At 35.5% G+C, this 16,341-nt stretch overlaps 2 protein-coding genes across 12 annotated transcripts in view; both read right to left on the reverse strand.

Annotated features, from left to right (window-relative positions):
* Positions 1-374: 374 nt before the first annotated feature.
* etnppl (ethanolamine-phosphate phospho-lyase) lies at positions 375-10,513 on the reverse strand. Its single transcript, XM_046852784.1, has 13 exons — positions 10,377-10,513; positions 9,960-10,078; positions 9,622-9,781; positions 7,131-7,205; positions 6,713-6,806; positions 4,779-4,895; positions 4,134-4,216; positions 3,148-3,373; positions 2,864-3,018; positions 2,420-2,509; positions 2,010-2,140; positions 1,864-1,934; positions 375-1,676 (listed from the first exon to the last, which is right to left on the reverse strand). Exons 1-13 carry the CDS (start codon positions 10,433-10,435, stop codon positions 1,584-1,586), a joined length of 1,473 nt encoding a protein of 490 aa, XP_046708740.1. The 5' UTR covers positions 10,436-10,513; the 3' UTR covers positions 375-1,583.
* A 662-nt stretch (positions 10,514-11,175) lies between these two features.
* The window catches only part of LOC124387640 (collagen alpha-1(XXV) chain), a 164,410-nt gene continuing 159,244 nt past the window's right edge, over positions 11,176-16,341 (reverse strand). For all 11 annotated transcript variants that reach the window (XM_046852099.1, XM_046852096.1, XM_046852103.1 and 8 more), the window contains 2 exons: positions 14,530-14,568; positions 11,176-14,340 (listed from right to left, as the gene is read on the reverse strand). In XM_046852099.1, coding sequence (XP_046708055.1) covers positions 14,338-14,340; positions 14,530-14,568 — 42 coding nt within the window. In that variant the 3' untranslated portion in view covers positions 11,176-14,337. The remainder of the gene's footprint in view (positions 14,341-14,529; positions 14,569-16,341) is intronic.

The raw sequence follows: 16,341 nt of genomic DNA on the forward strand, positions 1-16,341 counted from the left end.
AGCAACTGCGTGATGCTATCATGTCAATATGGACCAAAATCTCTGAGGAATGTTTCCAGTACCTTGTTGAATCTATGCCACGAAGGATTATGGCAGTTCTGAAGGCAAAAGGGGGTCCAACCTGGTACTAGTAAGGTGTACCTAATAAAGGGGCCAGTGAGTGTGTGTGTGTGTGTGTGTGTGTATATATATATATATATATATATATATATATATATATATATATATATATATATATATATATATAGACAGAGAGGGAGATAGAGAGATGGAGATAGAGAGATAGAGATAGAGAGAGAGAGAGAGAGAGAGAGAGAGAGAGACTTTCTCTTGTGCACATGTGTGTAGGCATATACACCTTTCAGCATACAAAATATCTTAAATACTTTATTGGTCACACCACATTTTTATCTTGCACAAGATTTTTCAAGTAATTACAGTCCTACAAATCTTCAAATAGGAAATATATATTTTAATAACATTTAGTTATAATTGATCACTTGTTTTTTTTCTGTGATTGGCCTCCATGCAGCACATTTTAAAGTCTTTTTCACTTCATTACAGCTGGACAGGCCAGCGTTTCACAAGCTGTTCTGCTCATGTGAGGTCATGCTGAAAGTAGCTGAGTGCACTCACTTGAGCGTGTGCTCATGTCAACAGCTCACGCACCAGCGGCTGCGTTCAGTGAGTGCACGCAGAGGAGTAAGTACACTTGCTTAATACAGCATGTAATGTTTGCATGAACAAGAACAGTGTGAACTTTGCACATTTGATTTGGGTGCATTTTTACACGTTGTCCCTATTCTTTCATTTAAAAAAAAAAAAGAAAAAAAAAATAATTTTCAGCCTTTCATTACTATGTGATACTGATTCTATCTTTATATTCTGCATTAGTTTACAATATTTTTTAATGGATATTCTTGAACACCATACTTAAAAATCCTCTAAAATATATACTTGCCACCAGACATTATATTATAAATAGTTAGCACCAGTTCCATTCCCTGACAAAAAAATTAAATAAAATTGTAACCCCCGATTATTTCAGATCATGAGGCATATGATAAATCCATTAAAACATGGAAATTAATATTAAAAGACTAATCTTGATCTGCATATGATGTACATATGATTTCTATATAATGCATAACTAATAATATAAGAAGGTTCTCCAAAATATTTTTAAACAATTTATTATTATATCTGAAAAACTGGTCACCAAAAAATGTAAAGGTCCAATATAGTAGAGTTTACTCTTATGTTTCAGAAAGATAAATGACACTGACTGCTTTAGCTAAGGATTTAACCGTTTAAAATGCTTAGTGGTTGAAAGCAGTATTTCCAGCTCTATTGAAATCTGTCCTTTTCACTGTGTACTTTTTGTCTGTACACATGACTTAATGTTATTCAGTAAATTAGTTAACACATAAGCTAACACAGGGTGACATAGTCTGCTGCCACCATCACGTGAAAGCAAAAAATAATGAAAGAGTGAAGCCGCAGGTTGCATTTGGTCCTGGGGCCGGCCTTCTAACAAATATACAATGTTATGATATACAATGTTAAAAGAAGAACAAGGTTTGTTATTTTCTTCGTCTTTTGTTAGTTTTGTTTATGTGACTGTTGTCACTGACATGACCTGAATGAACACCATGCCCGTTTTCTTCAACTGACTCCTGGAGACAAATGAAAATTCAGTGAAAAATATATCATATTATTTTACTTTCTCATCAAATACCGAAATGTTTGAAACAGTTACTATGTCTGCTAGAAATTGATATAAGCTATAAAAAAAAATACAGTAGATTACAGATTGTAGCAAAAATTATTATCACTTGTATTACTTATTTGGCTCCAACTTACCTTGCGCTTGTTTTGTGCATTCACATGGTCTGTAGTGTCAGACATCTCAAGGTCCAAAGCATTCTCAAGGTCTTATGTAAAAACAAAAGTGCATTAACCTGGAGCATACAGTCATGAAGCAATATACATTTGTGTACAATCATTACCTGTTAGAATCTGATCAATTTGTCCTACTGCCAGGTCAGCATCCTCTCTGGAGAAGCACAAAGGTGGTTTAAACTTCAAGACATTACGGTGTGGTCCATCTGCGCTTAATAAAACTCGCTGATCCTTCAATCTGTAAGAGGATTAAAATGTTCATGCTTCAGAGGTGATATCTTTGGACTGTATTATGCAAGTTTGGTTAATTTAAGCAGAAATAAAGGATTACAGCAGCGGTTATGAATCTTATTTGAAAAGAGCCTCTGTGGCCTCAGATTTTCATTACAACCAAGTAAGATTGTTGGGGTCACACCTGAAAAATGTTTGAGAGCAAATATAAACTAAAAAAGAAGAATCAGGTGTTCCATCTGCTTGCTTGTAATGAAACCTGCATGAAACTGTCAACGCTTTTGACCTGTATATGACATCCTGAGCCTCAGCTGTTGCAGGGGTTCTTTTAAGCCGATCTTTTACTAGTTCCACTCCAACAAAAAGGCCACACCCCCTGTGGAACACATAGCATTTCTTTTCATTCCTTGGCATTCAACAAAACAATAGCTGAAACTCCTCAGAATGAAATATCATTCTAAAATATTCAACTCAGGCGAAATTCTTTCACGATTCCTACGGCAGTATTCATGTGCACAATTTCATTCGATATAAAGATATTCATTACATTTTCATATAACTATATAGATAAAGTTGTTGAAAGTTTCTAAATGAAGTTGGTTATAGAATTAATTAATTAAGCAAATAATAAATTATTTAGGTGGATATATTAAAAAAATGAAAAAAATCTTTTGAAAAAATATGAACATGGCCAAAAATGATGAAAAAGAAAGCATTTTCTTTTCAGGACCTGACATCTCCTACTAAAGAATGTTTCTTTTTCAGGTTCTCCAGCAAGTCTGTCAGGTAACTCCCTACTCGCAGGGCATTGCCTTGAAGGTCCTCCTTTTCAATCACGTCCAGTACAGCTAGCCCAATAGCACAGGATACAGGATTCCCAGCAAACTGAACCATACATAGAAACATTCTTCATTCAGGTTAACCGTGTTCTATCTATAAAATTCCAATTGTTCAATCTCCTTATTTTGTGTCCTCCTATCAAATGCGTTTGGAAAATGTAGCTATGGGTCTCACTGTGTTAAAGTACTCCATTCCAGATGACATGAAACCTTCAGCAACTGCTCTGGTGGTAACCACGCATGACATTGGATGTCCGTTTCCAATCGGTTTGCCCATAGTGACAATGTCAGGTATAAAGTCTTCCCCTTGCAGCTGGAATGCCCAGAAATGGGTGCCTACCCTTCCAAATCCAACCTGAACCTCATCAGCAATGAAGACACCTCCAGCCTTTCTCACATGTCTGTGGAAAGAACGATGTGTAGTCACAAACTTAGAGATGCAGTTGTATTTGTGCACAAATTATACAGTATATTGCATAATCTGCATTTGTATATAGATTTATTTTAAATGATCTGGCTATTTATTTTGTACTGAGTTCACTTGTTTCAGTTTAGCTTAATATATTCGTACATTTCACACACTGTCGTTTGACTGCTTTCTGACAGTCATATCAGTGGGAATTAGCTCTTGCTTTAGATTTATCTAAAAAGTCTCTCCAGGTCTATTAACAGCCTTATCTGTACACTCAGCCCCAAACACATCATGATCTATAGCTTTAGATTTCATGCTTATACTGCCTTTAAATCCACTATACTTTTCCTCTCATAGATCACCAACTCTGGAAAACTTTGAGCCTTTCTATCTTTTCTATCACCACTACTGCTAAGTTGGATTTCTCATTAATGTGATGTGTCACTAGATAAAGAAAAAAAGAAGAAAAGAAAAAGTTGCTCTATTGTTTTTAGGAACTAATAATCAAGCCGGACTGTAATCAGTTATGCTTGACGTTGAATAATTTTTTATCTTCTATTAAAATCTATAGTAATTGCACTCATGAGATCCTTTTGAGATGTCAGAGCACAACTGCTGGCTACTTAAAGTACAGTAAAAATACAGAACTGACTAAAATCAAATAGTAATTGTCACGGTTTGTACATGTTTCAACATAAACTAATTCTGCTAATTAAATACACTTTAATTGTTTCACTTCTGGTACATACTGTGCCACTTTCTGGAAGTAACCCACTGGAGGAATGATCTGTCCTCCACAACTCTGCAGTGACTCAGCAATGAAAGCTGCAATCTATACAAGAAAAGACCACATAAGACCCCAAACCCCAAATATAAGTGCAGAGGTTGCATACCCCATATGTGCTGCTTTCAGGAGCCCTCCGTGGCTTAACCCTGTTTGTTTAAATGTAAAGTTAAAAAACATGACAAAAACCCTGATTCAAGAAAAAGACACTGAAAGATGTCATCATGTCCAAAAGGCACTTCTTTCAGAATCCAAGTTAAATACCCAATTTATTTCTCTTCAAGTGAGAGTTTCCTCTATTCACTTCACTGTCTTCATTCCATTCGTGAGAATTCTGGATCTCACTTATCAGGCATGTCTGTCTGTAGTAACAGACTTTCACTTTCCTGTAATAGAGGGTTAAAGGCCATTAACTATGTGTAAATCAGTAAGATCTTAAGACTTTGTACAACCTGGAAAAATGGCACAAAATCTAGGTGAAGAAGTCAAATAATGATGAGGAACTGATGGCACATAATGGAAACCCATGGTGTGAATCACCAATCTTAATTTTTGTATGACATTTTTTGTTTATACTATTTGTTAAACTAATATGTATTGCTGACCATACCTTATGTCCTTTTGCATGAGCTTTTTCAATTATGTCTTTAACTTCATTTGCATAAGCAGTTGAAGGGTCTGCATGGTCCTCCCTGTATTTCCCTCTATAGATGTCTGGACTTGAAGCCTAAAAAAACAGTAGTTTAGGTTGCCAGTTTTCAATGAACACAGCAGTTTGAGACAGACACCTGTTCTTTTAGGGTACTTTAGTTTTATGCCTTTAAAAAATGTTTTCTATTTAAACAGTAAAACTGTTAGAGGGACATTCTGGTATATAATTATACATTTCAGCATCAATAAATATACATTGGTAATAGTTAAGTCTAAAAATTGCTGGTCTTTAGCTGGGAACTTTTACATGGTAAAGAGTCTTTGTGGAAGAATATTACCAGATTCCAAATGAAATTAAAATAATTTTTAGAATTACACCTACACATATACACTGCCTTCATGTATACAAATGTATACAAACTCTGTGAGTTGAAGGATACATTTATGTACAAAAGAAAATGATTTACCAAATACAGTGGAACCCCGTTGTACGAGCAACCTATAGTACGAGCAAACGGAGATACGAGCAACCTCGTTGCCGGTTCCCGTTTTCGGCGAAGGGTCGCATCAGTCGCTTAGTTGATGACGTATCACTCAGTCGCTCTCGCTGTTCAGTGCAGCAAAAACGTAACTGTGGCAGCGGGGGCGTGGCTGAGCGGCGGTGTGTGAATGGAGGGCGGGTCCGGGAGCAGATAGGCAGGGGATTGCCTCACCTGAAGTTAATGTGTCCTAATGATTGATTTCCAGCGATCGGAGGGTGCATTTAAGAAGGAGACCGTGTGCGTGTGTGGGTGAGTGTGCGTGTGTGTGCGCGCGTGCGCCAGAAACGTGCTGCGTGGGGCACTAAGCAGACCGACACAAAAAAAAACTAATAAAAGTGGATGTGAAGCCTTTGCACCTGACCTGTTGTGGCATTCCTTATTCCCGTATTCATACGCTCTCCCACAGTACCTTTTTTTAGTTTTATATTTTTATTTCACTATAAATCTTGAAAAATGTCTCCCAATAAAATCAGTGATGGTGCTGTGAAAACGAAAGTAAATAGAATTACATGGAAACCGATGAGGTTATGAGCGTTTTGTGCGTCTCACACTCGCAATCAACCACTATCACATGAGTAAGTGTTAAATTATGTTTATATTACGGTCATTTGCTGTGTATTTGTTTTTAAAAATAGGCTACAAATACTTTTTAAGTGCAGAAATAAGTGATCGGATGAGATCTCGGAACGGATTAAATTACTTTTACATTCATTCCTATGGGGAAAATCAGTTCGAACATACGAGCAAATGGACACACGAGCAATTTTCAAGAACGAATTATGCTCGTACAACGGGGTTCCACTGTACAAAAGAGGAAAATAAAATAAATATATCTTATTGCCTTTTTGATATTCTCTTGTGATAATTGCTTGCCTTTTTTTATTTATGAACCTGTAACAAAGGGATTAATTATTAAATATAGTTTTATATAGAATTTATTTCTAATTTTCACTGCCATTAAGGTTAACCTGGCTGCTATTTGTAGCTTATGTAGCGGATTGTAACATGGTGAACTCACTGCGAACCTGCTAGAGGCAGAAAGTTGAATAAAAGAATCCAAAAAAGAACATAAACCACAATCATCTTAAAGTTGAACTGTAGGAGAATGGAAAATACTCCCATACACCCATGATTATCTCCTCCTATTTTTGCTGAGTTATAAAGCTGGAATGAGAGGTTAATATAATAACATAGTAGTAGATAGATTGTTGCGCTTGAGTCATGCAAGATCAGAAAAAGAGCAAAGGGTCAATTGAGGGTGAATAGATTAGTGAAGTGGGGAATATTGCTAGGTGTGGATATACATGCAGGTTTATCATTGGGTTTGAAGGTTTTTTTTTTTAGCGCTCACCACATGCACATGTTGGCTTTGCTCACACTCTCCCAACTGGTGAAACTTGTAGGGACTAATATCAATGAGTGATGACACATGACCATGATAGGCACTGCAGGAAGAACACATTGAACATGAGCATGCAATAAAATAACGCAATCATTTATTTATTTATTTATTTATTTTAGCAAACAGAAAATATGGTAATATTTTATCTGTAAGTACTATTGGCCTGTCAGAGTGGTTTCTGGATTGAAATTCTAAAACTGTCATTATATATTATTATGACTAATTGCTTACACAGCTTGTCTGAGTTCAACAGCAGACAGGCGACACCTGGTAGAGTTAATGTGTAAGCTGACAGCTCAGCAATTCTGGTAGCTCTTTGAGTATGTAGAAAGAAAACAGACAAAGATGGACTGTAATGTTGACTTACTGGTCCAGTGTGATGATGTCTTTGTGGCCAGTGTACTGCCAAGCCAGTCTTAAGGCCAGGTCATTGGCCTCAGAACTAGGGTCAAGGGGCAAAAAAAAAAACATTTTAGATGCTGAGTCATCATGAACATAATAGTCAGAATGTAAGCCATGTTCTTTTTAGCAAAACTACATTAATTCTATCGGATATGTAAAAAAGTCTACTAATCTTTACTGGAATTTTTGTGATATGAGGAAGATGAAACAAAGTCAAACCTTGTAAAAGATTTTTCAACATTTACAGTGAAATTGTAACATAACAAAACAGAAAACCAATATCCAGCACCCTTTTAAATGTTGAAGAACTCAGATTCAGATTCTTATATATCAGATCTCTTATATTAAACCTCATATTAAATACTAATTGGTAAACACCTGCCATCTGGTAGTGTGACTACCCCCCAACAATGTATAGCTGTTCCTACAGGATTTTCCTGAAATTTCTTTGGTAACATACAAGTGGCAAAGCCATGTGCAAAAAATAAGCTTACAAAGCCAGTACAGGATTTCACTGTTGAAAAATTTTAATAAAAAGAGTGTTGCAAATCTTCAAGCCACTAGATATATACCATGGAACACTGTAAAGACAGTAATCAACATGTGGAGAAAATATGGCACAAACGTGACATTGCTAAGTACAAGACGTCCCTCTAAATTTGATGAGAAGACCAAGAGAAAACTGGTTAGGACTAGTTGCTTCCCTACATGTGACAGCAATCTCCCAAATTCTTCATATATCTGGGCAACAGGGTATGGTTGCAAGATGGAAACCTTTTAAGTCCAGCTAAATATTGCCAAACATTTTAAAAGCAGTAAAAATACACCTAATTGCAAAACCCTGTGGAATAATGTATTATATTCTAATGAAATCTAAAGTGGTACAAAAAACACGATTTCCTCAGTGAAGCATGGAGGTGGTAGTATTATAAGTAGGGCTGATTTTCATGACTGGAACTAGGGCTGTAATCAGGGTGGGAAAAATAAAGAATAAATACAAGTACCAAATATGTTAATTTTGACACAAAACTTTAAAGGGTTCTGCTGATATACTTAACAAGTAAAGAAATTTCACCTTTCAACTTCTTATCAACAAAGAAATTGTTTCACAAAAACAAGCTGATCTGACCCAGAGTCTGCAGGGTAACCTGAAAATAGCTGTGTAAGAATGGTAAAATAGCATAATGTAAAAAAAATGTATCAAAGTGTATCATAATGTATCAAAGTGATTGACACCTGCCCAAAAAAACATAAATGGTGTGATAAAATCTAAAAGTGCTTCAACTTACATACAACAACTTAATTTAAGGGGTGTGTACAATAATGAAACCAGGTTGTTAATGTTTTTCTTTTTTTTCTTTTTCTCCCTGAAAGGATTCTAATTATTTTATAACTTTTTTTTTGTTTTGTTACAATTTCACAATAAATATACAAAAGTTTGTAATGTGATTTTTCCTTGGTTTCATTTCTCATATAACAAAAACCCGCTATATTAACAGGATCATGTAGACTTTTTATGTTTACTATAATTGTAAAGTCTGGTCTTCAGCAGGACTGAAAATTGGCATTAAGCTACATGACAGTCTGACAGAATAACAAATCAGCAAAGTACTTAAAATTTCCTAGTCCCATGACTGCACAAACCATTTAGAAAGTTTCACACACTTTCTCAATAAGTCATGATAAAAACCCAGTTTGCTAAAGGCTTACTTACAGTAAGCCATTTAACTTCTGATGTGCAACTCTGTAACCACCTTAACTTATCAGAAATGTAACCTTAGCCCTGCACAGCAGGGTATCAGCACTGGGTCTTGCCAGACTTATACATTTTATATTCAATTTACATTGAATACGGTATTTTTGCTTAAAATCTTTTATTTACAAAGACATTAAAGCGTAAAAACATGAATTTGTGTGTAAATTAAAAAAAATAATGGTGATCTAATGTTGCTACTATCTGTATCCCAGTTCCCTGTTATATGAGCTGTACATGATTACAGCACAGATTTAACTGTCCTAAACCCCTAATACACAGGTCCGGTGATTGGCTGGCACAGCATTTCGCTTGGTCTCTCATTGCACAGTCTATTTTTGTAAAAACACTGGCTGGCCTTTTGATCTCACCCAGCACATGTATATGTTATAGCACGTGGCTGATACTTGAACCTTGAAGGATTAGAATGTCTGTGGCCAAAGTCATTTTCAAATTTGAATCAGCATTGTTTTTACAAATATGTACTCTGACCATTGATTTAATTAACATATTTTCAAAACATTCAAAGGTTATATAAAGACAAATGAGCAAACAAGATCTGTTCCGTGTCTCCTGAGAAAAGCTACTGTAGCTCAGTGCTTCCTGACCATATGAGGACAAATGGATATTCAGCATGTTGAACAGCTAAATTCCTATAACACATATCTCATGATACTTCTGGCAGGCAGGTGAACAGACATACCCTGAGTTGGTAAAATAGCAGACTGAGAGCTTTTCAGGCAGCGTGGCTTGGAGGCGTTGTGCGTATTGGACAAGGTTGTCATGGAGGAAACGTGAGTTGGTGTTCAAGAGCTCCATCTGCTTTGCTCCAGCCTGGACCACTTCTGGGTGGCTGTGACCCACTTAGGATTAAGTAACAAAAACATTCAAATAAAGGATACACACAGAGTCTTACAGGATTTCCATTAGCTATTTCTTACACACATACTCCTGCTCTTTGCTTATATTACTAACAAAGAAGTTGAAAATTATATAACAAAGAATACAGAACAAAACAAGTGCAATGTCTTGTGCAAGTACCATGGGCAACATTGTTGATGCAGTCCAGGTACTGCTCGCCTTTTTCATTGTACATATATTGTCCTCTGGCTCGAACGATCTTGATGGGATCATTGTTGAAGAAAACTTTGCATGAGGGACTAAAAAAAAAAAAACAGAATGGGAGCTGTTAGTTAAATGAACCAGGCTGCATCACTGCCATGTGATTGAAAGATTATGCATATATGAGAATGAAAACAATGAAAAAGAATGAAATCATAATTAAACAGAAAGCTGTTAGTCCAGTATTTAAAATCAGCCCTACTGATCTCTGTGGGAATAGTGGATTTTTCTGGTAAACTATGTGTAAACTTTCACAGCAATGCAATATGTCACATCATAATTTATCAACAAATCATAACTCCAGAAAAGTAATGCACATTGAAGTGTATTCCTTACCCAATGTGTTTCTTTCTCAAGTCGATGGTTTTCTGCTTACTAAAAACTTCAGTTGCCATTGCAGTGGCTTGGAGAGTGCAGAGAAACGCAGCAGCTCGAAAGATGAGAAGCAGAGAGAGAGAGAGAGAGAGAGAGAGAGAGAGAGAGAGAGAGAGGCGTGATAGAAAAGAGCATAGAAATAAACAAACGACTCCTCAAAGTAACTCGGTTGAGGGAATCGGTTCATCAGCACTAACGATCTTTGTTTTTTTATAAAAATTTTTTTTTTTTTAAATATGTTTGCTGATTATGTTTTCGTTTTATATTCTTATATTATGGATTTTAATCCAAGGCCAACGACGGCTGAAAATTGGACAACTCGATTATGGACTATGACTAATTGCAGTGTCGTTTCCATTTATGTGATCTATTATTTAACCACTATAAATAAGTCTTTATATTGCGTGACACAGAAGGCTACAAAGCAGTAAGAGACCCTTAGTAGAGGAGCAAAAGCTGTAGCCTACATTATTATTTTCCGGGAACTTGTCCAAGTCTGAATGCAACCAGTGAATCGAATTTCACTCGGGATGATTCAGTGTAATGTATAGATCAAAAGATTCGATTCAGTAGAGGGTGTCGTAATGTTGGAGCTGTACGTGTGTGCGCGCGCGTGTGAGGCCATAGGGTGCCAGTGGGTGAGCGCACTTTGTGTTACCGTAGTTCATTGAACTTCAGTTATAGTCACTCCACACCGTTCCTAAGATCAATCTGAAGTCTTTTCTAAACCAAGAAGAAACAAAAAGCACAGTAGCAAACATTTGGAGGATTTTTTTATTTTGGCTCAAGAGCACAGTCACATAAAACGTACTTGAAATTAACTGAGCCTTTTATGGACATGAACATGAGAGTAAAGAAATTAGAAAATAAACACGTTGTTTTTTAAATCAGGAAATAGTAATGAATAAAAGCTAATAAAAAGCAAAACAAGAAAGAGAGAGAGAGAGAGAGAGAGAGAGAGAGAGCCTGTTCATCCATCCAAACATCTGAAGATAGTGAGAAGGTGGTCCATCAAGTGGAACTGTTGTCTAAAAAGTTTGATTGTGCTAAATGACAAAAAAATAAAATTAAAATAAAAATCCCAGATGCAGTATCATATGCATTATTTACAAGAAACCCATCAACACTTTACAGCCCGTCATAACATTTATCTTATCCACGTGTTTGTCATATTTATTATTATTATTATTATTATTATTATTATTATTATTATTATTATTATTACTATTATTAATAATAATAGAGATGTAAAAATCCAAAGTAAGCATTTATGAAAAGTGGAATTTTCAAAACATATTAAGCACCAAGTAAATAAACAACAATAGCAACAAAATGCATGTATTTAAACAGCACCAAAGTTGAAGTGTGTGGAAAGTGTTTTATACAAACATTAAAAGAAAGAAAAATAATCATTTGGCTCTCATGCACTCAAGATGAAATGTAAAATGGCAGCTGAAATAAAAAAATAATGCCATATATGAACAAAAAGAAAGAAAATATTATTGGTTCAACATTGAACCCTGCTGACATCTGCACTTTACCCTCAGAAAACATTGGAATCACCAGTGCCAAATGTAAAAAGTGATTAAAATATACTTTTATAAGTTAAAATAAATGGATATAATGGACATTTGTATTCTGTATACTGAATATGTTTCACCAATCAATACACACTGTACAAGAAAAGTATAAATTGCACTTTTAGTCTAATTAGCAAATATTTAACTGCACACAGTCCATTATACATATAATTATTCTACATTCAGTTAACAACAATTATGACAAAGGGAGACTTTATTATACACCGCCTGTAAATACTGCATGTGGTATATTCATACCTATTGATCCTTTATTTTGACTTAAAGAATGAATTACAGCCAAATGTGACTTGTTAATGTTTGACTAAAAGTAAGCGGCTCAACATAAACTGTGCTGCAGGATGATGTGACGCAACAATGCTAACCATCACTCCCCAGAATTGAAAAGAGTAAAGTTTTGAAACATTTGAAGCATAATGAAGCATTACGTCCATTCCTATTGCCTCACATTTCAGTGCAGAACTCCACTGTACATGAATAATACTGAAAGGTAAAAAAAGACCTTCAAAGCTACCTCATGTTACAAGGAATGCTTGTTTTCCAGCAATATGCTTTAAGTATAAAACAAACATTGCATTACTTAAAAAGTATAAAGGCTAATGCAAATGTTTCAGTTAGCTTGAATATAAACTGTATATACAAATACACACACAAAAGTGAATTGCTCATCAGACCTTTCAGAAATACCAATACATACTTAGTCAAAGGTGACTGCTCCATCAAACCCATTGCAGTTTAATGTATATATATGACTGTCATCACATGGCTAATGCAATCCTACAGGACTGCAAGGCTGTATTTCTCAGAAACTTTCCAACAGCTCTGGAATGTTATAGCACATCTCACTGATGACAGACAACATTAATTAAGTTTTAAGGATAAAAATAAAACATGTTAGTACTTCCCCTTTTGTTTGCTAGAACTTCGACTGGATTGGAAACATTGATGTAAATCAACATTTTTGTACATTGCACAATTTTTTTTATATTTTGATGCAATTATAAAAAGAAAACCCCTTTAATGGCATTTCGGAGTGATGGCTAACATAGCAGCTAGCTTTAGAATTAAACACGCACTCCTTAAAAGTTGTCAAAGTTTACAGGGGATAATATTTCATTTAACTTTTGACATGCAGGAACGTCAGTTATATTAAAACCATTTAAAACACTACAAAGAAAGAAAACCCTGTACATCTGTGTCATCAACTGTTTGTGACATTCATGAACAGAGGGATTTTTTTAAGTGTTTTTCACTGGCTGCAACAATGGAACACGGAATTCTTCGTTCTTGTGTAAAACATTTTTCAAAACACAAAGTAAATGCTTATTATAAGGGAATGACAATATCTTGAGACACTATTGATACAAATGCATGTAAAAGAAATCTTGTATTAAAGAAAATGTCTTTGTATCATCCTTGGGAGATCCCAACAAGTATCTGTTTCAGAAGAATACAGAAACTCCATTCCTGATGATGAGACTCGTTCTGAAACCCTCTATCCTTTTGCACACACATAAAAGTGCATTAAGGTTGGAGATTCATCTCTGCCATCTGACCAAGAAGTAGATGAATCCTGTGATTGCAGTTCCTTTTCAGTAAATAATGCCGCTCACGGAGTGAAATCCCGAAGTGCTGAAGGAACTGACCTCTTTACAATTAAGTAAACCAACAATCTCATTCTACCTCGACACATAAATGGCTCTCTCAGGCCACGAGCCAAGGTGTGACTCCCTTGAGAAGATGACAAAAAGCAAATTAAAACCTCTGTGCCAAGTATTCCTTATTAGAAAAAGATAAGAACAGCCAGTTAGTGCTCTGCAGAAGCCATAGCATTTTGACCACAGCACAATGTGATATACACATGCTATTTTAGGTTGTGTGTACAGTCTTTAGTCTTTTGAGCTGGTAGTATGACATGATGGGATGATACATATTTGGATTGAGAGCATGTCCTGATCCCTCCAATATCTCCTCTTTCTCTTCCACCTTTTTCTTGCATGTCACAAGTCCATTATTGGATCCACTCTGTTCCCAAGAACCATGCAAACCTGTCCTTGTATTCAAGAGTCTTTGGGTGGGTCACACATGATATAAACTCCACAATGCTTATGTGAATGTGACACACTCCTGCATGACAGCACAAGGGTGAGTAGAAGCAGCTGGGTGTGGTGAGGCTCTTGAATTTTATTTCACTTTTACCCCACAGTGTACACACATATTTATATTAAGATCCATTTATATTCTTCTTCACAATTAAAAATACAAACTATAAATACAATAATGAAGCATTATTTACAAATTCCATGCAGTTCGAGTTAGACTGTTCACTGTAGGAGAATAATAAAAAAAGGACAGTGTAAGTTATGAGACACAGTCAATAGCTCACAGTTAATATCACACGGTTACTCAGGTGTACATTATAAACCCCATGCAATTTTATATAATCAGGGCAGCAAATTGACTTTAATATTAGAATATAGTTGTATTGTAATATAAAAAACTATTTTGATATTTACCTTTTGCCAGCAGCCAGGCATTGGTAATCCATCTGGCCCCTATAATGGAAAGGAATAAAAACAAAACAGTATTTTTTTATTTTACAATTTTTCAGTTATAATTGATTTTCCACAATATTCATCTTAGTTTTTTTTTTTGTTTTTTTCTTTGTTTCTTTGTTTTTATTTTTTGTACTTTCCAAAACTGTTAAAGAATTTTCTTCTATCAAGGACACACAAAAGACTAATGCATGCAAAAAAGAAACATTAGATGTAATATTCAAACATAAAAGCATATTTAACAAGGAACACATTTAAAAGCAAACTATCAAATGTAATACAGCGAATATGCTCTATTATATATATATATATATATATATATATATATATATATATATATATATATATATATATATATATATATAAAAGTATAAAAGTACATGCAGTAACCAGTAACCCAGATAAAGGCAAAAGAAACATTTGACAAAAATTACATGTGAAGTACATTAATTTACCAAATTTATACACACACACACACACACACACACACACATATATATATATATATATATATATATATATATATATATATATATATATATATATATATATATATATACATACATACATACACACACACACACACACACAGGTTCATCTCAATAAATTAGAACATCATTAAAAAGTAGATTTATTTTAGTAATTCAATACAAAAAGTGAAACTCATATTATATACCTTCCTCACACAAAGACTGATATATTTCAAGTGTTTAATTATTTTAATTTTGATGAATATGGCTTACAGCTAATGAAAACCCAAAATTCAGTATCTTAGAAAATTAGAATATTGTGAAAAAGTTAAATATTGGAAACTCGTGGTGTCACACTCTAATCAGCTAATTAAATCCAAACACCTGCGAAGGTTTTCTGAGCCTTTAAATGGTGTTTTAGTATGGTTTAGAGACAGTGGCAGTGGGTAAAGGACAGGAGGTGGAGCTGGAGGTAGCAAAGCTGAAGATGATGAGGTTTTCGTTGGAAGTGACGAGGATGGACAGGATTAGAAATGAGTTTATTAGAGGGACAGTGCATGTAGGATGTTTTAGAGACAAGGTGAGGAGGCGAGATTGAGATGATTTGGACATGTTCAGAGGAGGGACATGGGGTATATCAGTATAAGAATGCTGAGGATGGAGCCACCAGGAAGGAGGAAAAGAGGAAGACCAAGGAGGTGGTTTTTGGATGTGGGGAAGGAAGATATGCAGGTAGTTGGGTTGAAAGAGGCAGATGTAGAGGACAGGGGGGTATGGAGACGGATGATTCGCTGTGGCGACCCCTAATGGGAGAAGCCGAAAGAAGAAGTCTGGTTTAGGCTCCACAATTATCGGGGAAGCCTGCTGACTTAATACTTGTCCAGAAGACGATTATTGACACCCTGCACATGGAGGGTAAGACACAAAAGGTCATCACTAAAGAAGCTGCTGTTCACAAAGTGCTGTATCCAAGCACATTAATGGAAAGTTGAATGGAAGGAAATAATGTGGTAGAAAAAGGTGAAAGTCCATTCAAGAATTTGGGGGAGATTCACAAATAGTGGACTGCAGCTGGAGTCAGTGCTTCAAGAGCCACCACACACAGATGTATTCATGGGCTACAAATGACGGATTCCTAGTGTCAAGCCACTCCTGAACCAGAGACAACGTCAGAGGTGTCATACCTTGGCAAAGGATAAAAAGGACTGGACTGTTGCTCAGTGGGCCAAAGTCATCTTTTCAGATGAAAGGAAAGAAAGTTTTCGAGTCATGTCATCTGCTGGTAGTTGGTCCACTTTGTTTA

The sequence above is a fragment of the Silurus meridionalis genome, chromosome 6 (genome assembly GCF_014805685.1).
Source record: "Silurus meridionalis isolate SWU-2019-XX chromosome 6, ASM1480568v1, whole genome shotgun sequence".
NCBI lineage: Eukaryota > Metazoa > Chordata > Actinopteri > Siluriformes > Siluridae > Silurus > Silurus meridionalis.